The 25,873-nt window shown below is 44.1% G+C and overlaps 1 protein-coding gene across 1 annotated transcript in view; it reads left to right on the forward strand.

Moving 5' to 3' along the window:
• HIBADH (3-hydroxyisobutyrate dehydrogenase) overlaps positions 1-25,873 on the forward strand; it is a 502,228-nt gene that overhangs the window by 397,531 nt on the left and 78,824 nt on the right. The window contains exons 5-6 of the mRNA XM_085631622.1: positions 4,374-4,507; positions 24,870-24,946. Of these exons, the coding sequence (XP_085487748.1) occupies positions 4,374-4,507; positions 24,870-24,946 (211 nt within the window). The remainder of the gene's footprint in view (positions 1-4,373; positions 4,508-24,869; positions 24,947-25,873) is intronic.

Below are 25,873 nucleotides of genomic sequence, written 5' to 3' on the forward strand. Positions count from 1 at the left end.
CATCGTTAACATGGCCGTGATGGAATTATTGAAATGGGTATATATTACAAAAGCTACCCTGAATCTGAGTATTTTTTACACTTATTCCATGAATAGATTAGACTGTGAGCAAACACGACAAGCATTTGCAATGCAATAGGTCTCGCATTTATGCGAGTTTAAGCTATTGGCATTGTAAATGACGAAGCCTTTTATTTATGTTTTAAAAACGGAAACACACATATAAGGCTTTGCCATTTACAATGCTAATAGCTCAAACTCTCGTAAATGCGAGACCTATTGCATTGCAAATGCTTGTTATGCTATTAGGGCAGAAACATGTCAGCTTTTTTAGGTTAGGGTCATAGGACCACAATATCCTGGTTACCCTGTATATTCATTGTTTTTAACCATTCCCACTCACCCGCGAATAAAGGGATACCTTGAGGTGGATAAGGAATTCTTATATCTATTAGTATAGAACTCCCAAAAAAAACAAATACTTCTTCGGAGAGCTCCCTGGAATAAGGTCGAGCCCACCCTGACCTTTAGGAGTCAGGGTGAAACTGATGATTAAGCAGGTCACTACTAAAGTGGATGAGGGTTGTATATAAAAAAGGTTTTTCCTTTTTCCACCCGTGAGTGTGGTGGAGTATAGGTGCATCTTAATCTCCTCACTACACTGTTGTTTAAAAGGGAGGATACTATTTAGGATTTTGGTCATTTATGCTAATCGCCTCAAACTGGGTTCCTATATTTTCCATCAAAACCAGCATCCACCTCTCCAAGTGACCCAATGTACTTTCCGACTGATATTCTGAAATATTCCTCCTCCCCAGAAATCTTGAATTGCTCTTCAGCCGACACATGAAAATAGAATCCTACATACCCAGCACATCAACCACAGCAAGATGCTAGTACACCTATATAAGATCCACCCTTGCATCCTTTTCAGCAAGCAAAAACATGAATTCACTCACTAATACTCCCCAAGCGTGATTACTAAAATTGTTTACTACTTGGGCTACCTCATTGCTCTATTGGCCACTTGAAAAGGTCATAAACGTTGCCATCAGAACATTTTTCAGTCTACATAGACACATTCCAACCCCAGCATGCCACCATTAGGCTGACTGGCTATCTAACAAAATAGTGCTTTATATAAGTAACTGACGCTTGTTTTCAAGGAAATAAATGGCTAGAACCCTAACTAGATCTCTCGCATCCTATCGCATATTCACCTACTCTGAAACCCAAGCTCAACTTAGCATAGCCTATTAGGCACTCCAAAACCACACTTCACTGCCTTCAAGTTCTGCTCCTTCCACTGGAACACGCTACCACCAAACATTTGTGCAACTTTGTCTCCAGTAGTTCTGAACGGCATTGATAGGTCCTCTTTTGCAACTCAAAGGGTGCCAGCGATTTTTGCCCCACACTAATATAAATGTGTTTTATACACTTGTTTGCAAAATAAATTTTATAATTTCTCTCCTAGATATGTGTATGCATTTGCCAATATCATACATGACAAAAGCACAATTGATCAATACCCAACTGCTGTCCTCTGTATTTTGTGAACTTTGCATGGGGCAAAACATTCTGGTCAAAATGTTATTACTGTTAAGTACATACATATAAGAAACTATATGGAGAAGAAAGTACTGTTTTTTTCTGAATAGATTCCACAAAATTAAAAGTTAGCCTGAGAAAGTTGGGCAATTAATTGTGCTGACCCCGAAGACGTATCATCAGAAAAAGATCCTCTTTCAAAGGCTTGATTTGCTCCCAGCAGTCAACATGTTGATAACATATTCGGGTGCATATGCTCACAAATCAAAAGTCAAATAAAAGGTTTGTAAATATGAACATCTTTTTGTAAACTGTTTGTAGAATTGATAGTGAAACATGCTTGAGAGTCAGTGTTAAATGGTCAAACATATGTATCAGAGGGAGGGAGTAAGTTACCTGTATTCTTCTCTTTAAAAAAATGTATTAAAATAAACATTTCATTTTCCCTTCTCATAATTTGTGACAGGCTAGAACGGGTTTCTTTTGCTTTAATAAGTTTACAATTGATTGACTTCTTCTGTGGTTGAAAATATACAATACAGTCTTTGTACAGCTGAGATGGAAGTATTTCATAAACACATCAATGCCAAAGTTATACTGCTTAAAGTGGATGTGTTTTGACTACTGCAAGGATCTATCTTGCTTGTCTGTGGGTATAATATCCTAGATTATAACATTTTTTATAATGTTTGACTGTAACTGATCTTGAATGTCTACTCCTATATTAAGATATCTGGCCACAATTCTGTAGTCACCCTGAAAGCTGTACAATATTTTAGAACTGATTTTGTGTAAAATCCAGTCATTATGTGATTGATTAAATACGAAAAATCAGTACCCTGCTAAACTTGTGCTGTTAAGACTTGCTCTGTTTCAACAGGGCCCGTTCAAGGGTACAGTGGGCAGGAGTTGTGCAGTGTTTTTAAGCGCTCCAGGCAAAATAACATCTTGTGTGATAGAGTGCTCCCTTTACCCCAAAAAAGGTTAATTTTCCTGCCTTTTGTAGCAGTTTGCCACCACTATTATTTTAAACAATTATATATTTGATTGTTTATTCCTTACTGTAACAACGAAGGGATTTGACAATGCAGCCATGTTAGAAAGTTTAATAAGTACTTGACATTTGATTGGTACAGTAGTCCAATTTGAAACATTGACAGCACCAACAGTCATGGTTTTGGTAAATTTTTCTACGACCTCGTAGCTGTGACCTTCCTGAACATATCTAATTCAGTTTGATCTGTAAGGCTTTAATGATGGTTTTTTGAGGTCAGACCTAACCTAGGGTTCTGTAATAGAGTGAAGGTTCCTTGATATTTGTACATAGCAGCAGCATCACTCTCATTTTAGAGTTGTCCAGCTTGATTAGGCCAAATTCTAGGTCCCTCACACAGTGAGTATGTTCAAGTTGGATACTGCTTGGCTTTGGTTCAAGAATGTGTATTCATGTAGTGAAACCCTTGACCTAGAAGTAGTTGTATACTAAATTCGGTGAGCACAAAGGTGGTGCTCGCGCTAGGAAGGATAATGACAAACTCTAGCTGCCCTGAGTGCTAAACAGTAGCTGGCATGTTCTCTTAATGCTCAACAATGCATGGGTCTCACGGCTCAGGGCTTTGGTTTTTTAATAACTTGTTGAAAAATCCTGATACTGACATGGAAGAGCACCCGCTTCAGGACATACCCATCCTGGTGCGTGGAAGGGTATGCAACATGCTGCCTTATTTCATCAACTTTTGTTTAAAAAGGACCCCAGGATCCAGTTACTCTGGACAGCAAAATGAGTGTGAAGTAAAAAAAAGAGGCCATCTTATAATTCTTGTCGTTAAGGATAGGCATGATGCTTGTTAGACAGCATTCTATTATTAGAGCACGGCTAGATGAAGGTGTACAATTTACCTGCACATTTCAGAATGTATATACTTTTCTTGAATCTAAAGTGGCCTGTCTCATTGTGGGGTCCCTCAGTATTATGACCATGCCATTCTGGAATTTGGATACAAGGTTGCAAACCTTGCTTTCAAAATCCTCATGAATTGATTGCAGTTTTGGTCTGTGATAGTACCATTAACCTACTTCAAAAAGGGCATTTTGTTTTAAGATTGCCTTTTCATGTAATGAGATGGGAGGGATTTGCAGTGATGATATGGAAGTGATTTAGTCCTTCTTGGTTTTCTCATTTTTTTTCTGTAACATTTGGGGCATTTGTAAGTAATGTGTCAATATCAGTGTCTACAGCTGCACACTTGATGGTTTGGCGAAAACATGTTTGCTTCGTGTGTGCATATTTATGGGATGACCACTAAACTGAACATGTTGTCATGATTATGAATAACATAAATATTTGGGGGTGAGGTGCGCTGCGAGGCTAAAACCTGTTTGCTAGGACTGCTGCCCGAGATACGGGCCCTAAAGCGCAGATTCTGCGTGATTGCATTGCTAATGGCCAAAAGAAGGGTATCGCTCTGTTGGAATGGGAGGAAGATCCCAAAACTGAAAGACTGGCTCACGGACCTAACGTACTGTAGAGATACCCTGAGAACCTACGAAGAGGAACTCCCTGCTGGATCAAAACCCAGAGACTACTGGGTATATCTAACCCAATATCTGCAAAGTGTTTCCACAGAGTCATCAAGCGACTAGCATATGAGTGGAAAGGTGGTGGGGGTAGAGGACCTCTGGTTAAGAAACAAACAGATAATTTGGATGAAGGATGCTGTTGTGCTGTGACCGAAATGTTTTGGTTGTTGTTCGATTGTAAACAATTACAAATGCCAATAAAAAAAAAAAAAAAAAAAATAACATAAATATTTATTCCTCAGGTGTTGGTGCTGCACGGTCTGGAAACCTTACATTTATGGTTGGTGGAGTTGAGCAAGAGTTTGATGCTGCTAAAGAACTATTGAGCTGTATGGGAGCAAATGTTGTCTATTGCGGAGAAGTTGGAACTGGACAGGTATAATTTAGTAATCCTTAAGGGAAAAGTCTTTTGTTTGTCTTTATGCCATTTCCCTGTTCACAATTAAAAACATGTTTTCCTTTTAATAATAATCTATGGTAAGGTTTATGCCAAAATTGTTGTAATAATTGGAAATTCGTTTCACAGCACATGAAAAAAGTGGAAATTGTAATTAAGCATCCCATTTGACTATTTCTCATTTGTCTTTGAATGATTTGGGCCTGTAGAGACACTTCCCCATGTGAAATCTAAAAATAGTGTCATAAGAGACCCACGGCTCCACTTCCAAATGCATCCATTTTTTCACATCAAACCCAGAAGTGTCATCAAGAACCTTCAACAAAGGTTGAATGAATTGACTACTCACTCCTAATACACACCATACACAGACAGTGACTTAGGCCCTATCTAGGTACCCCGCCACTCAATTATTACCAGTGAGACCCATCAGTCCAGTTTGTCTGACTCATTCTTGCCAGGCTTCCCGAGGACCATTCCTGGTCAACATCTTTCTGGCACAGAAGTTTAAGACGGCCTGCATTAGCTGGCAGAGTGTATGTTACCACCTTACAGACACAGTGGTTGCTTTTTAGAATATCCAAGCTGTAAAGCCTGTCTTGTCCTTGCAAGTGCCTGGAGCTATGAGAGGGTTTTGAATAACTGTCCTGCACTGTAGCCTTTCATGGTGACAGTCATAAAAATACAACCATTCCGAATATACTGGAAAAAGGTAAAGTGAAAACTCTCAGGCATTACACAATCCATAAACTCCTTCACTCCAGTGATATGAAATAAATATTTTACGTTCTTCATTGTTTCATTACCATTTCTATTTCACTCACTTGTAGCAAGGATCTCAGAACTAGCTCCAAGGCGCAGCGTTCCATCACATGCTGCAAGCTTTCCTACCCTGTCATACTTTTTAATTTCCATGAAAGAGGTCACATGGGAAGAAATAATGTTGCCATAAACAGAATTTTTTTTTATCATTGCCTGCTTGGATCCATGCTCTCCTTAATCCGTAAACCTTGGTCCCACCCTCTGAGTTCTGTCCAATGGACTGCTCGGAGTTCTCTTCCTGCCACTGAATACTAAATAAACTGTGTTAAAGTGCCTCTCCCTGGTTGACACCCTGTTCATTCCATCTCTTTAAGTGCATTCAGACGTATTCGCTACATCATAACATAGTGCATGTTAAGGGGATGGAGGGGGTCTAGCGCCTCGTTTTGGCATCCACTACCCTTCAGGAACCATGGTATGAAATGGTGCTTTTTCAAATCCCAATAGCAGCAACACAATGCAGATCACATCCTCTCTACCTCCATCTACAATGAGGAAATTAAGAGCCAGGCGACTACTTTGGCTGTTACGTCTCCAATCACTTTGGCTGACTGTGCGAAGGTGAACTGTTGCTCAGTCTGAGATTTGTATTTTGAATCTAGCACATGCGTTTAAAGAGGTCAAAATATGAATTCATCCTTCCCCCCCAGTCTGCTAAACATGGAGTCTCCTTCGTATCTCATATCATATTGTTCACTATCAATGCACAATCAGTGTACAATTCAAGGTTCTACGGACTTCCAAAGTGGCGCCCCCAAACCAACTATATTTAGCCCTGTCTAGAAAAGTTTCCTACTCGGCCACCGCACTCTGTCCTGTTTAGAGTTGCAGGTTTAGCATCCCTATTTCCAATTTCATTAAATGGCCCCTCCTGGGGCACACTGCAACACTCCCAATATTGTCTGAAGGAAATAGCTCTGCATAGTGTCCAATACCAGCAACTTTTCCTTTTCCAAAACCTCACTACAATAAAAGGCCATTGACTTTATTTTCACATTGATCCCCTGGCCTGACATCACAGATATAGCGCACTGCACTGGTTTGTGCCATCTTGACCTGGACCCGGGCGCAGTCTGCGTCAGTGTGCCCTGTCACAATTAAAGCATTAGGGAAAGGCGAATTGGCTGTTTGAAGTCACCAGTTTACCTTTCACTATAGAGGCAGCAACCTGGCCTGCATTTGAAAAGGGGCAGTGAGTGACTGCTCGTGCTTGTAGGGCTTAGTCTGGGGGGTGGGGGGGGGGTGTCTAGGACCATGTCCTCCCCCCCCCCCCCCTGCCAATTGGTGCCCCGGGGGCATGCTAACACTGCACCACCTCTATTTGGGATACAAGGAAGTGCATCCATTGGTGGCTCCTTTGCCTCTGCCCCATGTCTGTACTATGCAATAGGCGCAGAGGCAGCGTTTCCTTATTTGCAAGGGCAGCACTCCCTTGAGACTGTGCCAGCGGTACATTTGTACCAGCATGATCTGGTCAAAGAAGTACAGCGCAAGCCCTTTGCACCCATAGGGCACTTTTGGTTGTACAGCTCCTGGGTGCACAGCAGAAAGTCTTCACTTAAAGCATAAATTTACCAATCCAACAACTTTCGACATTTGGTCTTCTCAACCAGCAGTACTTATGTGACCCTTTTACCATTGTGATGGTCAAACCTAAGTGTGTGCTGTCAACATCCGATCCCATTATGTTCCATCATTCGCTGCATCTACCTTTTAAAAACCGCACCTGGTCTTGTCCATGTTTACACATCATAAATTCCTGTTAAAATGTTTGTATGTCTTCGTTTGCATGCACTGTATGCCTCCAGCTGTCAGATTTGGGAGGCCAGCATCTTAGACATGCTGGACAGACCAATATTGTATGCCAATCAGGTATTGGAGGGCGGCAGCTACTCATTATCTGAACTCTGCTGTACAGAATTTATGTCTACTAAGAAGAGAGTCAAAATAAGTGCTTAAGTAAGCAATCTTGTTTTAAACACAGTGGTCCCTAAACAAGGACAATAGAGTTTCTAAGAATGAATATAGAACCATAATTAGCACTATATTTGAAACTATCCAGCCGAGAAGTCTTCTCCTGCAACCCCACATCAGGCAGACATGCTGTGAAGACGCTCTTTGACTATCAGCACCCCTTGACAACCGAGCACCCCTTGACAACCGATTCCTTGAAACCACTGCTTCAAGCGACTAACCGCGGATGCAGTTCATCCACTTTCTGGCCTTACCCTTCTAAGGCTAAGATTCAGCATATCAGTCGCATATGACGTTTTTACCGCGAAGGCGGTTCTCGCCCACAGGATTACAGCCCACAGATCACCCAGAAGCTCCACAGCAGTGTAACCGCGGATGCGGTACACACCAATTCTAGAGAATTTCATATGGAAACTGGCATCCTTTACTCAGGCATGTAAATACAATGTCCTGATGATCCCAATATTGTCCAAAAGGGATCGAAACGTCGTCGACCATATGTACTCCGTAAACACTTTCTCAATGCATATCATTTATGTGTAACGGTGTCTCACCATATTTCTGCTTGCACTAATCAAATGTATAACATGCAAGTAAGTTGCTCTGCCTGAGCTTTCCTGTTTGTTTTTTGTTTTGTAGGTCTCGCCTGAGCCAGCGCGCATGCGTTGCTATACGAGGCTTCTAATAAGCACTTGTAACTCGGACCACACGCTCCTGCATGTGTTTTATTTTGTTGCTCACAGGCTATTGGCCTTTGCGTGCGTCTTTCTAAGAAAGACCGCACGTAATTGGACAAAGGCGGGTGCATGTCCTGCCTTCTCTCTCCCCTGGCCTAGGGAGCTCAGGAGCAAGCAGCGGCCCGCACTGTGCCTACTGCATTCCTTAAATTGTATGCAGTGCGCATCTGTTACCAATTAGCGCATTCGCGGACACCGCGCTGCCCCACTTGTTCTGTTATCGTGTGAATTATCACAACTCCGCACCAAAAGCCCCATGGCACTCCGCAGATTTTAACAGCTTGGCATCGGCACATGGCTCAGCCTGAACCGCATGAACGTATCTGGACTCTGTAACAGTTTCTAAATGCAGCGGCGCTTCCAGTGTACATTTTAGACTTGGCAAACACGCCATTACCGTCTCATAGACCTCGTAGATTATTTTTTTGTACTTTACTCCAGGAGTTCTTTTTTTTTCAACTTGAAGGTGACCGGTTCTGCTCAGCCTTTCAGCACCCTTTGTTCACGGTGAGCCAATATTTTAACCCTCAAACACTGATTATGCTAACCCTTTCACTGCCTTGGGGTTGATAAAATACCACGCACTTCATTTGTATAAACACCCGCCGTTGGTTCATCCGTGTCAGTGATATTTCTCTCTCTGTAGCCTCTCACTTTTAAAGCTGCTTCTCTGAGCGTGAGGCCTTGCATGCCTATCCCATGCGCACATGCTGTGAAACACAGGAGGCTGGATAACTCGATATTCTGTTTTATTTTACTTACATAGCAGTCGGCGTAATCACAGGCAGCTGGGTGCAGAGGATTTCTTTGAGTGCACTGTCTGCTCTATCCCAAATTTAAGGCGTACCCTGAGCCACTGGAATTATGTCAAAATGGAAGAGTGACAAAATTGTCCAGCAAGAAAAGTCAAATTATGCGGAGAACTGTAGCACAATTCATGGCAGCAATATTTTGCTATTTTAAAGCAAATTAGAAATGTCAGGACAAACTTAGGACCTCGCTTGTACTAGTTTAAGACCCACCTACAGTGAATAGCAATTGAAATTTGGCAGACTTTGACAAGGGTTTTTCACTATGCTGCACCATGTGTGGTGCTTTTGTTTTAGTAACTGTTGATCCATTTGAGCTAGAAAAATAATGTTTTGCGTTAAAGGTGGCGGGGAGTGTGTGAAATTTATAACTATGCGGAAATCGTCCAGTGGCCCTTTGCACTGGGGTTACTGCTTCTGAAGGCCATTATTGTTAGTATGGGAGGTCACAGAGTGAGAATTATTTTCACAGGATTCAGTTAATGTTACTCCCTTGGGATACGTTAAATAACCTGTATACACTGCAGGATTTGTATGGCATGCACACCCTAAAAAAGTGAGCTGTCGACAGGGACGTCAGTAACACACGTCACAGGTACTCATGCCATCGGCCTTGCAAGGATGAAAGGCAGCCGCATCCCTGACTCAAATCTGGACGGCCCTTCACACCATGCCCTAACCCACTGGCAGTCTCACCGGTCTAGGCCCCACAGTCTCTGCAGAGGGCAGGGTAATGGGGCTGCAATCTCGCAAGCAGGCTAGCATATCCCAAACTATGAGGGTGTGACATGGTCACTTTGAACACCAGGAAAGCCCCTCGGGTGATTAACAGTTATGAGGCTGCACTGGTCAGCAGCGCAACTCAAAACATATAAAAAGAACTTGTGAAGGTTAAAACCAACATGGAACCCATTTACTCCGGCTAAGCTTGAGGAACAGACACGCCACAAACTAATCACTACTCCTTTTTCTGCAGAAGGTGTGCAGTTTTCGGATTATAGTATAGCACTTATGGTGCAATTCATATTTTTTGTAATCTCGACTGCTGGAGGAAGGAATTAATAAGTGAATGTGCTAAGAGGAAAATAAATAAATAATCAGGGGTCCGCCATATTAGTAGAACGGGAGGACGTGAACCAGCCGCTTGACAGGCTGGTGATTCCAAAAATTGTACCCACTCCCTCTCCCCAAATTACTTCGAACGAAGAAGGCGTATCTTGCCTACCTATGGCTTTCATTAGTGGGATAAAATGTCAGTGTGAAAATCTGCGCTAGCTCAGTGGGCTAAGGCGCCTGATGCAGATATGCCTGCGCGCGCCCATCAGGCCAGGGGTTTTAAATTCCGTCCTTTTCAGCCTCCCATCTCTCTAGGGGTGATAAAATGAACCCCAAAAAGTCGGTAAAAGTAACACCTGATGTTGAAGGACTAGAAAACCAAGCACTACGTACAAATGAGTATAAACAATAGAAAAGACGGTTGACTACAGATTTCTGCACCTCATACCAGTTTTGATATGTATACAACTTCTGCGCAAACTTGCCCTGGCATCAACCGTCTAATAATGCCTCTGTGCTCCAGATCCTTAAACTACATTTTAATGGGCGTGCGCAGAATAACAAAGTCCAGTTTGAGAAGATAAGTTTTGATTTCTTTAGTTTCTTTGTTTTTCAATCAGTATCAAAAAAGCTTTGAGTTCCAGCCAACGCGTTTCGTTCTCATCGGGAGAACATCATCAGGGCTCCTATAGAATATCGCAGACCAACTGCAAGGCCAAGTTCCCAAAGTCATAGGGATTCCTGAGCTCTACTCAGAATCTGTCCCAGTAAAAATATATAGATTTCGGCTGGTAATTCTCATTCACAAAGAATACCAAGAGTAAATGCCACGAGCTCAAAGATGAATAAATATCAAACCCTGCACCAACTCGAAGTCTAAATGCGAGTTCAATCGTTACTATTATGCTCCCCACTCGAGAGACTGCGGCAATCTGTATAATTTGCACATTTATTAGCAAAATTCAAAAAGGCTGAAATCAATAGAAAAGAACCATGAAATGTAATGAGATCTCCGGGCAATATTCTGGAGTCTTGGAGATGGAAAAAGTTCCCATAACTGTATTGTGCCCGTTCGTACGACCAGTAATTCGGAGTGCCGGCTTTTGTGATACTGATTGAAAAATAAAGAAACTAAAGAAATCAAAACTTATCTTCTCAAACTGGACTTTGTTGTTCTGCGCACGTCCATTAAAATGTAGTACAAATTAGTATACTTTGTAATCATTTTAATACGATATAGCAACCTTGAAATTAAGAAATTCTTTTCGTTCGTCCTATATTGTTTAAATACATGATAGTTTCACATTTCATGCTCCATGACAAATACAAAGTTCATGCTTATGTTAGCGTTTCTTTTTCCAGTAGAGATTACCGTGTGATTGCTTTTCTATAGTCTTTTGTTTTAGCACTGCCGCCTTCGTTGTAGCATTAATATAGCGCTTCACACCGCGAGCGGGGAAATAAAGTGCTTTTGCCAATGTCATCATAATTCTTACTGTATGGAAGCAAAAAACGCAGAAGTGTAATGCACAAGGCAAAACATCAAAAAAGTTGGCCTAGCTTGCCTCTCACATTAGTGCTGTGGGTTGTTGTCCCACCCGTACTCACGACAGAAAAAAACGTACTGCCAGTTGCAATCGCAACATGAAACAAGCATTTGCAATGCAATAGGTCTCGCATTTGCGAGATTTTGAGCTGTTGGCATTGTAAATGACCATGTCTTTTATGTATGTGTTGGTTTTTAAAACATAAATAAAAGGCATTGCCCTTTACAATGCCAATATCTTAAACTCTCACAAATGCAAGACCTATTGCATTGCATAAGCTTGTTCTGTATGTACACCTTGTAGTACGCAGGCTTGTGTCCCACTTAATTGATTGGAATTTACATTTTCAGAATGAAAAATATATCTATCCGGCTGGACAGTTTCAAAAATAGTGCTGATTCTGGTTCTATATTCATTCGTAGAAGCTCCGTTGTCCTTGTTTAGGGACCACTGTGTTTAAAACTCGTTACTACCCAAGGTCCCTGACCCATTTCTATTGGGTTCCCTTATAACCGTAAGAAAGCAATCATGACGAAAGCTTTGTGTCCGCTTAAATGAGTCAAATCTTATCTATGCTTTTATATATTACTGAAGCCGGTGTGTACATTTATGTGGCTTCTCTTTGCTCCAGTGCTTCAGTCGTACCCTGAGCAGAGTGTTTCTACCACAAATTAGAACTGTTGACCTTCTCAAATGCTTTTGCAAGACCTGAAATCACCATACATGAGGCATTTGTTTGAAAACAATTCAGTTAGTTTTGAAAACATCTATTTTGGTGATTTGCATTACACTAACACTGAATAAAGTTGTATCAGCATGACGAGGACGAGCGATGGGGGAAGATGGCGGCTGATGCTCAGTTTGTAGGACCCCTGGTTCTAGTTACTCATGTTGGGAAAATTGCATCTTGTTGATTAATACATAAGACTGTTAACAATGCTCTTTGTTTTTTAATGCCACTTTGATGAACATGATGTCAATAAGACCTTCATTTGGACTCTTGAGTAGGAATTGGGGCTTAATCCATTGACTTTATTAACATCAACTTTGTTTTATGCTAGTAACACAAATGTATTTATGTAAGGTTCTGCCTGTTAAATTGAAGACTGCACTAAATTTTCTCACTAAAGAGAAAGAGATGGGGCGTGGCCAAGATGGCTGCGATTCTTCAGAGCTCCACTCGTCAAGGCCGATAATAAGCATCATCACTGCTTCCCGGGGCCCCGTGTGCTGTATAGGAGAGGCCTGTGAACCCGAACACTGGTGGCAGGTGCTGAGCCGGTATTCGGAGGTCTGAGCGTCTTCGGAGCAACTGCGGAGGGGTTGTGAGCGGGCTGCCCTGATATTGAGCTGGGGTGCCGCCAAGCAGTTGCAGACCGCGGCCCCGCTTGAAGAAGGTGACTGCGCCCGCAGGGGAGACTGGTGATACGCCTGGACGACGTCCGACATCGCTGTTGGAGACACGGTCCGCAAGAAGGATTCGAGCGGAAGTGTGTGGCCAAACGCGGGCTAGAGCTGCTGAGGCCGGACGTCCTGGCCATCTTGGATGGTGAGCCACAGGTGGGCCTGGAATCCGCAACAACACCCACTCGAATAGGGTGAGATCGGGCCCGAGAACTGCCCGAGGCCGCCTCCTACTGAAGCGACAACCAGAAATCCCCAGCGGGCCCCGAAGAAGGCCTGCTCCAGCAGGAGCCATGAGGGCAGCCCCACAGGTAGGCCAGACCGCTTGCTGGGAGCCGGAGATGCGCAGTGGGGCCACAACTCAACAGATGGGTGGGTGGAGCGCCCCTCCATGAAGGCAACGGAAGACCTGACTCCCGGTCCCCTACTGACACCATCCGCCTGAAGCACTGACTGCAACCACAGGGGAGACGGGCGCTGCACCTGAATTGCACCCGGCGGCGGTGCGAGAAGTCTGGATTGCAGGGAAGAATTTAAGAGGCGGCGAAGGGCCCTGAGCAGACTGAGTACCGCCGCGGCCGTTTTGGATGGGGGGGGTCGGTGGTAGACCTTGAGACTAGGAACTAAATCCTCCCGTAGAGAAAGCAACCTGGTATCGGATGAACCTGGGGTCGCTTGATATAGGGGGGACAGCCGATACCCCCAGTGGGTCCTGAAGAAGGCAGGCACCAGCAACACAAATGAGGACCTCTCCACAGGCAGGTCGGACACCTGGCTGAGAGGTTGGGGACTTGCAGCGGAGCAGTGAGGCCACAGCCGAAGAAGGGGGTGGAGGGTGGAACCACCATAGCAGCAACTGAGGCTTGGACCCCTGAGCGACCCGCCAACCTCATCTGACTCTCCACCGTTCTTACTAAAGAGGGGTTGGGCGTGAAGGTCCCCAAAGAAGCAGCCTACCCTCCAAGTGTGCGTCCTGCCTCTGCCACCAAGGGAGACCGTGTGCCTGTGACTACACAGCACAGGAACAGGGGGGAGGGGTACACAGGTGTCCCCCACTGACTCTCAGTGGCCTGAGCTTGATCTAATTACAGAGAGAGGACCCTGGGGCCCTCACAGAGGAGGCCTCACCGAGATGATCACCGGGCGAGAAAGGAGCCCACGATCAAGGACTTCTTGCAGAAGCCAGGCTCTAAGAGGGCAGACGGATATGGCTCCGGCCAGCTGCCGGCCCAACCCCAAGAGAAGGATATAGACCCTGCAGGTGAGCACACGGAGGAACCGACCCCTCGTGGCTTTCTGGAACAACTGTTTGGCACGCTCAGGGAAGACTTTGGGGGCCTAAGGTAAGATGTCGCCTCTGACATTAAACAGATCAGAATGGAAATCCAAGAAATAGACAACTACATGGATTCACTTGAGAGATTAGATTGGACGACCGTAGAGATGAGGAGCTCACTGAACATACCCGGGAACTGTTGGAACTCGGAGACTGATCGAGGCGGTCCAACGTCTGTATCAAAGGAATGCCAGTCCAAGCGGATGGCGGGAAACTGGAGGAGTGGGTGACTCTCCTCTTCCGCCATGCGCACCGATGCTTGGAGACCACGATCACCCTGGATTGTACTCACCGCACTGGAAGGCTGGCCTCAAGCCTAGGTCAGTAACAGGACATCCTCACCTGCCTTCATTCATACAAACAAAAGGAAGTCCTAATGAACGCAACCCAGGACAAAGTGACCATCGCATTTGAGGGTCTTCAGGTTGGAATCTATAAAGACCTCTAACCCCTCACTCTTCAGCGGCGTAAAACCCTGAAACCGGTTACGACTTATCTGTGCGACAAAGGAATCTGCTTTCGCTGGGGACATTCCTTCAAACTGACCTTCGTGTGGAACAAGGAGGTAGAGGCGGTGCAGATTTTTTAAAAATCAACTTGGAGGAGGAGGGAGCCCCAGAAGGGCAGAAAAGAGACACAACTTCTCATGGGCAACCGAAACCGGGCAGGCGACAGTGGGACAGGAGGGAGAAGCGCACAAGACCCTCTAAACCTAGAAAGAAGGAGAAGCCGTGCTTCGGAAATTACAGAGTCGAGATGATATAGGATAGTCCTCTAATTACTAAATTAAAAGTCATGCACCTTTCCTTTGTCCACGGCCCTCCAGGGCCGGCTAATGTGTCCTGGTAGAAATTGAAATCTGCCTTGGTGGAGGGAGCTCGTTCCACTCGAGGTGATGACCGACTGCCGGTCATATGGACCCATGCACGATGGTGTGACCAACGCCCAACGAAGGGCAGTTCTCTTGTTATATTTGTTTCTCTTGTTCGGCTCTCCTCTTATTTCTTCCCCCTCTCTCTTTCCCTTTGATATCCGGAGACAGCTTCTCCACAGGTAGGGACAGGGACTCAGCTAGGCGGCCTGGAGATACAGGGTAAGCTGGAGTGGGACAAATCACAGACGCGTCGGGACAGTCTTTGGCAGATAGTGGGGGCCTCCATTTTGGGATGGTTAGCTTGAAATCTCAGTGGGTACTAAACCAGGCAAGGCTTTAATATTTGGTTTTTCATGTAGGGCAATAGAAACATGTTCAGATTAGCTCCACCTCTCAGGCATCAAACTGGGTTGGCGAAGACTTCCGCTGTCAGACCACGGCTGCTTACCGCTTCCGGGGGGGGGGGAGGTATGGGTGTGGGGTGGGAGGCCACAGACTCCCCCATTAATCTCTGCGATGTGCAGCGCCATGGCGTCCCCCTAAACCGTCCCCATGACTACACTTTTTTTTTTGATACTGAGCTTAAATGTCCGGGGTCTCAATACACCTATTAAAAGGCGCGTGCTTCTTGCTATGCTTAGAGATACAAAATGCGATATCTGCCAATTGCAAGAAACACACTTAATGCGCACCGATTGGAAGCGTATCCGGTCCAATTGGTTTGACCGACAATATTTTTACTCTGTGGTGGGGAAAAGGGCAGGGGTGGCCATTCTCTTAGCAACACACTTCCTGGGAACAGTGCTGGGCGTGCATGCAGAGACTCCAGGTAGGATGTTGGTGCTGCGGGTAGCATTGGGGACTCATAAATATACTATAGCTTCTGTCTACATTCCAAATGAACACCAGTAAACATTCCTCCGGGAAACACTGAACACCATCCTCAAATCCCCCGATGAGGATTCAGTAGTGGGGGGGAGATTTTAATATAGTACCCAACCCCTAAAAGGATAGGTCTGGGCAACGGGTGGGACATTAACAGTCACTCTCAGATGCTATGATACAGAAGCTGGGAGAGGTTGGTTTGCGTCCGCCTGGAGACACCGCTATCCCACTGGTCTGGAGTATACGTTCTTTTCTGCGGCATACCTAACCTATGCGCGCATAGATCTGTTTCTGACATTCCCGCGAGTTAGGAGGGACACTCCAGAGGTCATGATAGGGATGGCTGCTCTCTCGGATCACTCCCCGATTTCCCTTGTACTACAGCTAGCCAGGGAATATATGACTCCAATATTAGCAAAATTCGGGCAGCTATACAAACTTATTTAACAACTAATGATGAGGGCTCGGCCTCTGTTTCCCTGGTGTGGGACACGCTGAAGGCCGTCGTATGGGGGCGATTTCTAGCCATGGCATCGGGCCTGAACAAAGAAAGGAGGGACAAACTGGAGCACCTGGAGTCGCAGATCCGGGAATTGGAAGGGGTGCACCACCCTACGGGCACGGTTCAGACCAGATGACAACACCGTGCGGAAGCAATTGAGGGCCTTGGACTACGACCGAGTAGAGAATGCTCTTTTGCGCACTGAGCAGCGCTATTACGAGGGGGGAAACCAAGCCGGGAAACGTTTGCCACACTTGCTTCGCTCTCAGATAAATGCTCGTCACGATCTCTACACGGCGGATCGTTTGGATCCGGCGGCGGCCGAGGCTTATGTGCCCCAGACACCGGTGGCCTCTCTCCAGTCCCCAGACGCAACCAAACTAGATGCGGATATCCACCCGGACAAGGTCCTATAGGCCATCCGGGGACTTACTACGGGGAAAGCTCCAGGAGAGGACGGTTTTTCGGCTGATTTTTATAAAGCCTTTGCTTCTGACCTCACCCCGCTGTTCGTCCGTCTCTTTGACTCCTTTAGCCAAACTGGAGCACTGACCCCTACAATGGCTATGGCAGAGGTGGTTGTGATACCTTAACCGGGCAAAGATCCATTAGATTGTGCCTCTTGCCGCCCCATATCCCTCTTAAATGTTGATTTAAAGATTTAAATTTTTTTACTGGGGGACTTGCGGCTCGTCTGGTCCCCTACATGCAGGGCCATGTGGACCCGGACCGATCTTGCTTTATCCCGGAGCGTAGCTGTAGCGATGGGACTCGGCGATTGTGCGACCTCCTGGATAAAATACAGCTTACCCAGCAGCCCGCTGTGCTTTTGTCGGTGGGTGTCGAGAAGGCATTTGATCGAGTCCACTGGCCATACTTGAAGCAGGTGCTATATTGGTTTTGTGTCTGTTAACGATTCTTGCGGTGGGTGGATTGTATATATAGTGGTCCAGAGGCGTGCATCAGGGTGAACGGGGTCAGCTCTCAGCCCTTTCGGATCATGAGGGGTACCAGGCAGGGGTTCATGCTATCACCCCTACTTTTTATGCTGTATATGGAGCCGTTTGCTGAAAGAGTCCACCAACATCTCACCATTTCCGGGATCCGGATGGGAGATGGAGAACACTAGATCCTGCTTTATGTGGATGATGTGGTGCTCTTCCTCACGCAACCGTTGATTTCCTTATCGCCTCTTCTAGGAGAAATAGAGGCCTTTAGCCAGGCCTCTGGCTATAATCTTGACATCCAGGAAACGCAAGTGCTCAGCGTAACCCTTCCCAAAGTTGAACAACAGCAGCTAGCGGCGCAGTTTCTATTTGCGCGGGCCCACGGGGTATCCCTTACTTGGGGTTGCGGATATTCCCCACGATCGAAAAGGCGGTCCAGGTGAATTATTCGACGCTATTAACCGAGATTTGAGGGTAGCCCTTTTCCTGAAAGATATATCGTGGTTGGGTAGGCTGGCGGCCATTAAAATTACTCTCTAGCCACGCATCTTGTATGTAATGCAGACGCTCCCATTGCAGCCCCCACCCCGCCTGGTGGCCCAGCTGCAGCACCTTATCTTGGGCTTTATCTGGGGAGGAAGGAGAGCATGCATGGCGCGACACCAAAAGTACCTGCGGCAGGAGGATGGGTAGGCTTGATGTTCCGCACCTTGAGCGATACTTTGAGGCAGCGCAATTGCGATACATGATCAAATGGTATAAATTGGAGTCAGAGAAGCACTGGTGCTTTATTGATCGCGTGATCACAGGGATGCACATTTGAAAGGTACCCTGGCTTCCTAAACGACATCGCCTGGTCGGGGTTTATGTTTCCCGGGTTCTGAGGGCCACCCTCGGGTGTGGGATAGGATGCAGGAGCCCTGTGGACTCTCAACCCCCATGTCACCACTGACCTCTTTCATAGGCAACCCGAACTTCCTCCCCCCGGCTAGAGAAGGGAATAGCTATCTAAAATGGCAGGAGGCCTGCTTTCAGATATATACACCTTCCTGATCATGCCTAAACATAGTAATAAATCCCCAGTGCATCGCCGGTGGGAATCAGAATTTGAACATGAGTTCTCCCCCAGCGAGTGGCACAATATAATTCATAGGGCCAGGGCCTCCTCCTGTAGTACCACAGGAAAGGAAATATTCCTGAAAATAGCGCATTATTGGTACCCCACCCTCGCTAGAATCGCACGGTGGAAGCCTTGGGGGTGGGGGAATAATCTTTGCTGGCGCCCCTTGGGACAACCTGGCACCCTCACACATATTCTCTGGCACTGCCCGAGGATACAAGCATATTGGGACTCAATTGTGCAAGACATAGACACCATATACTGCACGGAAATACCCAGATTTCCCAGCTACTTCCTATTAGGACTCCCCAACGCGCTTACATACCCTCTCAAGTCCTATTGTGGGAGAGCGATCACCTTAGTGCTGGGCGCTGCTAAGCAGGTGTTGCTGTCTAAATGGGGAGCAGAGGCGGTCCCGACCTGAGTGGACTGGTTACATAGAGTATGGGAGGTTGGGGGCATGGAAAAGATAATGGCAAGTCTTATACGCACACTCCCCAGATTCGACAAAACTTGGGGCACCACCATAGAATTCTTATCCTCGGAATTTATGGAGCTCACATGTCCGAAATACCTCTGGGTCCTTCGACTCCCTAAGACAAATCCCTCCACGGAGGACCACACCCACACAGGATAGAACACTCTCTCTGTGGACAGAAGTTTACACTACTGGGATACAGACCACCTCTAGATACCCGAGCCCTGTCTTCATTATCTTTGTTCTACATTCTCTACCTTCTCACCCCATTTACGAAGCTAAGCATTCTCTATCGTTCCCCACCGGCCAGTGGATGTAGGTGTCGGCTATTGTTACCTTGCACTCTAAAAAATTTTATAAAAAGATTTAAACCATAAAGAGACGGGTGGCTGGTCGAATTACAAAATCTCAGTCCTAGGGAGTCGCAGAACCACTTGCCTCATGAATATTAATTAGGCAGGCTGCTATCTGCAATCCTGTGTGATTAGCAATAAAGACCGGTAAGATAGCTTTTAAGGAAATGGTGGTGAGCAGTATCCCCGTGTTTGCATTCCTATACAGAACTTTTTTAAAGAAGCTAGTGTTCAGGTTTTACTTAAAAAAAAAAAATAGACATTTCCCATTTTCGGTGTTATTGCAGCAGCCAGTGGTCTGACGGACTGTGGATTGTGGATACAATTCACAGACAGGACATCTTCACTTTTACAAATCCGTTACCAGCTATGTCGAAACGGTAACTTATCAATGTTTTGCGACTGCAATCACAGTCACGAACCATTGATAAATTCCTTGCTGAATCAGAAACAGGGAGGCGTCACTTTCAAGGCTCTCCTATTTGCGATTCAGAAAGGATTGCAAAACCTCCCATAAAAGGACTTTGTACATTATAAAATCCCTTTTGATTCTTGCAAACCCTGTGATATTGCAGAACGCCTGGTTTGCAAATGCAGAAGGACTATCTCTCTTGCAGTAGTAACAGCCTTCTGAAGGAGTTTGGTTATCTATATCTTACGGTTGATTTATATTTACAATTAATTACACCATATAAATACATGTATCCTTTTACATGAGCTATAACAATCAAATTCATGCATTATGCACCTTACCAAAAATCATTCTTAATTTCTCAAAAAATTAAAGCAATTCTTTGCAAATCACAAGGAAATAATGAGTACCCATTCCAAATTATAAATCTGCACGCAACTTGGTTTTAGGCAAATGTACAACCCTTATAATAATGATTCCAGTTTTTTGGAGTACACACTACTTTACTTTTGCCTCTAGCAACTCCAGCCCATGCATTATTGATGTCTAAAACGGGTATTTAGCTTAAGCAAATGCATATGAATAAAAGTTTTGCCTCCGAGCCAAAGACTTTTCCGGGATGTCTCTGTATCTGAGTCACCTGCAAATATTTTACCTAAAAATTCAAAGTTAATTTCAGAGTTAGCTTATTTAAACCCTTCTTAAGAATCTCGTGTGCCTGTAATAAGCAAACATTATCCCTCTTATATTTCTTATGCAGTGTCAATACCAATATGTGATTAACAAATGCATCTAAAAAATACCCTTCTTGAGCATTCACTATGTCATGCACCTAATGATCAGAGAACAGATCTTCATTCATTCAATTTACCCAAGTCCTGCGTCCTCATAATTGCTTTAGCAAAAATAGCTAATCTAAGGCTCGGAGTAATTTCCCACAGTATTCTTCCTCAATTGTTAAACTTCCCTAAAGCCAAAGATAACCAGATCAATACACATGTTTAAGTTAGGGAACATTGTGATAGTATATGTTTTAATTTACAGTACTAATGTTATGTTTCCCTTATTTTAATTAAAGTAATTTTCGGAGGTTATTGTGGCGAGATTAGTGTGTGTTTTTGTATCACAAACGGGATTAATTGGATTTATCGTCCATTAGCACCCTCCAAGAATCGACAAATGTGCACCATCTCTAATAATCTTTTCCACTGATCCACAGTTTCCTACCCTGGAATACCCACTGATCACAAAGTTTGTGTTACTCAGGGTAAATTAATGCTTGTTTGCCACAGGGTAAATCCCTTCCTCCAATATGTTGGAGAAATTACTTTGCTCAATGTAGCCCCTATTCACACTAAATATATATACATGAAATAAAATGGTTGAGCACACATTGATGCTTCACTCCAACATGACACAATCTTCTCTATTACTCTGCCCAATCAAGGAAGCCAGATTGGAGCCCATTTGACTTTGATGAGTGATTATTGGAGCACGAATTTAAGTGTAGAAGGAATATCAAACTAATTAAGTTTCTTGTCTAGACGAGCAGTATCTATTTTACAAGATAATGTGGTGGGATCCATACATGCACAGTGCAGCGATACCGCTTCTCTTATCAAGGCATCTTTTGCCAAGTTGACTCCTAGTGGAAAGGTTTCATCATTTTCTGCCCCATATCTGGTTGCATGACTACTAAGAGCTCAGTAACCAAGGCAACATTACTGTGTTGAGTCCCCTGTTTGTATTTTGTCCTGCCTCTGTGTTCCATTCCCCTGTTAGCTGAGTTGCACTTCTGCTTATATTTGAGGAAAGAAGTATTGTGCTGGAGATGTTGTGGTAGTTAATGGTTTAGGATTGAGGGAAGGAGAGAAAAGTGAATGGGGGCTTTTAATGCTGCAAGATCTTATTGAGAAGAAAGAAGAGTGGAAAGACCCACATAATGCTGTTACTGTGTATTCACTGTTAGTGACTATTGAGTCTGAAGGCTGGCTTTTGAAAAAAAACATTTGTGAAGCGAGTCACTTATAATAGGGCTGTGAGAGACAAATTGATAGTATCAGATAGCAATCTGTTCAGAGGTGGTAGAGTGGTGCTACATTTGGAATTCATCAGTAGCTGGTTAATATCTTAATTGACTGGGATCTGGATCTTACTCGTTCGAAATGGAGCTTTTATTTTCACTGCTAGTGGCCATGAGCATAGAGGATGTGTAGAGGGTGGTTAAAAAGTGTTTATACTGTGCCAAGAGCGAGAAGGTTTTTAAAGCTCTTGGGGTACCCATGACTCCATTTCCATTGTCCCCACTCTCATGGGACTGGATGTCTTTTTAAATATTGGCAGATACTTAAAAAAAAATGTTTTAAAGACCACTGTGCCATACAGTCAGCAGTATCATTAGCGTTTAACACCAGCAGGAGATTGGTGAGGAGTACTATGGATGAGATTCTCCAGACGGAAAGCTGTGTCAAGAAATTTTGACAGACCGCAAAGTACGACCTGTTTAACACTAAATGAAAATTTAATAATAATCCTCACCTTTGGACAACTCAGCGAGACTGGCTCTTAGAGATAGTAAAGATTGGAACTGTGCTGTATAGAATTTGTTAAAGAATTTCAGTCTGAATCCTCATTCAATAACTGGTGTGTGCCATTTAATATTTCTTGATGACCCCAGTTAATTTTACTTATGTACTCTGACAAGAAGAGCTAAGTGATAAAAGGAGTCGAGTAAAGATCATTAGAAGTAGGGTGTGTGATAATTCCAAGGTGAGGTAAGAAAATGATAGTTTGATCTGCTCCAAACCTTTGCATGTGACTGAGTATTTTGTAGGGAGGATGGCTGAGGGAAATATGGAACTCCGTGGTGTTGTGTCCGAGTGGGCCTATTATAAATAAAGTTGTGAGGCAATGTAACGTGATGTGAGTCCACAGTGCACTTGAAGATTCGTGCATGTGTCTGATTATTTGCAGGATTGTATTCAAGATTACATTTCCACTGAGAAGTATGTTTAAATTGCATCTTCTTTGTTTTAAACTTGAGTATGTGTTCAATATGTAAATATGATTGGATCTTAGGTAGGTGGTTTTGTGCTCTGCCTCTGTGTTCCTTTCTCCTTTTATTTGTGTTGTCCACGTGCCTATCTTTGAGTCTCGAAATATGTGGTGTGGGAGGTTCTATGGTAGAGTATTCAGGAGATTGACGAGGATGGCAGCTGTGATCTTTGCTTCTGAGCTAGTTGTATTCCTTTGATGTAGCCTTAAATAAAATGATGAACCACATTAATTCACATATGTATTGGCCTAATGGAAATTAGTTTCACTGAGAAATCCCTGTGGTTCCTGGGGACTGTCTTAAGCACTTGCCTCTTCTTTTTATCAGAGATGACCTAGGGATTAAAGAACTTGATAAATCATTTCCAGTCGTACCTTCTCATGCACAGAGAAAGAGATGGACAGTGTTCATTAGTCATGTTACCTCTTTTAAGCCTTTATTGCCATGTCTGTAAACATGACTATCTAAAGTTGAAAGCGGTTTAATTAGAGTCTCATTTTTGTACATTCTCGGTTATTTCTTTGACTTAAATGCTGAAGCTCAACTAAAGCAAACACAAGGAGATGATGGACAAAGCACTGAAACTTTTCAGACACTCCCCCCTAGTCACAGATCCTGGTTGAATCCATCATCATTCTTTAGCTCACTTCCCCACCCCAGTTCAGACCCAGCTATATGCAAATCAGTCTTGACCTTGTTCCTCATGGGAACAGTCCAGCCCGAACTGCCAAGCCAGGTCTTCCCTGGACCGGAAACAAGCATCCTGGGACTGGCTTCGGGGTAACACCCCTCATCAGCCAGGCTAGCTTGAATCCAATGCAAAGTGAGCAAGGATGCACGTCTGGGCATACCCTGCCAATTTAGGGAGAACAAAGCAAACACAAGGAGATGATGAACGGAAAGCTGAAACTTTTCAGACACTCACCCCTAGTCACAGATCTGGGTTGAATCCCTCATCGTTCTTTAGCTCACTTCGTCACCCCAGTTCAGACCCAGCCATATGCAAATCAGTCTTGACCCTGTACCTCATGGAAACAGTCCAGCCCAAACTTCCAAGCCAGGTCTTCCCTACCCGGAAATCAGCATCCTGGGACCTGTTACGGGGTAACACCCCTCATTAGCCAGGCTAGTTGGAATCCACTGGCAAAGTGAGCAAGGGAGTATTGTTCCATCTCCTTTGACCAACTCAAAGGAGCATCACTTCTTGCCAGCGCCTGCCCCAGTGATGAGTAGAGGCTATTAATGTTTCTGCTCTACAGTAGGATTTTCCTGAGGCAACAAATGCATCCGGGGAAGATACCAACTTTGGAGAATCATTGTGAATGAGCTCATAAATGTTGATGTTGGGATCTAGTAAGTCATCCAGGAGGAGAGCGGTAGTGCATTCTAGCGCTGCACTTGAGAGTGAAGGTTAAGATTCCAAAAATAATCTGTCCTTGATAGGTGTCCTTCATAATGAAACTAATGAAAACCTATCAGTTCCAATTCCATGTACGTGTCCTTTGTCTGAAGATAAATGTACTTATATAGCTGTAAGTTCCAAGAAAAAAGACAGTATGCAAGAACACAATGGCTCTCATTCTAGGAATTGGTCTTAACCCCGATCCCCCCCTCCCTTGGAATACTGCTAACATTGTGTTCAGGATTTCCCCTTGTGCGGTATTACCTCCCCATTCAGTACTATAGGTCAAAATGTAAATTAAATAGGTAATTTTGTTTGTTTCCCCCTGTTTTTGAGCCTCAAACCTCAGAATCTTGCATTTTTTCCCCACATATTTGTTTTTGCTGGGTGAAACGTGGTTGTGTGCAGAGTTTGCACACCAGTTATAATTGCGTTTTGAGTGCAAACACCAAGATAATTGCAGCGATTGGAATAAGGGCCATTTTGTTTTCTTCCATTTCTTACCTAATTTAGTCCATGTTGCTCAAATGACTGCAGTATCTTAGTAGTGGGATTTTTTTTAAGCCGCAGGTTGATACGTATAGTTTGAGTGACGCTATAGATGACTATCAAGACTTTTTCTTTTCAGGCTGCCAAGATCTGCAACAACATGCTGTTAGCCATTGGTATGATTGGGACAGCTGAAACAATGAATCTTGGAATCAGGTTTGTAATTAAAAAGAAAAATTATTATGCCTTTTCTCTTTTGTGTTTTCCTATTCAATTATGCATAACATGCAAATGTAGGCATAAATCTCTGACCAATTATCGTTTAAAATCTTCCAGTTATTAATGTAGCAAGTTTACCTTTCTTGTGACTCAGCAAATCCCGGGAAATTTAAAGGACACATATTAGGGGATTAGCTAGTATGTATTTAGGCTAGTAAGTGGTTTGTCCTGATGGCTTAGTAACTCATCAGATGGGCACCATTGTCGTAGAGGTTCACTGATTTGGCAGATGAGTCTCATTTGCATTATAGATTATCCGTGCTCTTTACAGATAACTCAGTAAATGTAACCCGGCTGGTTCTCTAAGAGCTGGAGATGGACCACACTCCGCCACCTCGCATGTAATGATTACAATCGTAGTTATTTCCTCTACTGTGGAAGCATACATAGAGTTGTAAACTATAGGTAGGTTGAATAGCGATGATTTATCTAAAACTGCAACTGAAGATTAAATGTACTGTATGCTTCCTGAAAAGCACCACAAAGATGAATATTGGAAAACTACATCACAAAATGTCCTAAAAAGGTAAAGAGTTCATGTTAGAAGATATATGTAAATACACATAGTCTGGGACTAGAAATTATAATCCCAGCTCTGCAGGATTTGATAGCAGCGGATGACCCGGAAGTTGTTGCTGGCGCATGATCAAAGGTTTTTAAAGCTCAAACGTGATACTAGACAGATCTGGAAAAGTGTATTTTCAGAAATGGTAAGACTGAGGTGTAACTCTTTATGTGAGGCACAGTTTTAAAACAACTTTCGCCAAAACAGATAACAAAAAATGTAACATTTACGGCAGTCATACTGAAAAAAGCAGTGTACAGAATTACAAAAAAGGTGCCCGATAAGTTTTGTGGTGGGAC

Source organism: Triturus cristatus, chromosome 10 (genome assembly GCF_964204655.1).
Source record: "Triturus cristatus chromosome 10, aTriCri1.1, whole genome shotgun sequence".
Classification (NCBI taxonomy): Eukaryota; Metazoa; Chordata; class Amphibia; order Caudata; family Salamandridae; genus Triturus; species Triturus cristatus.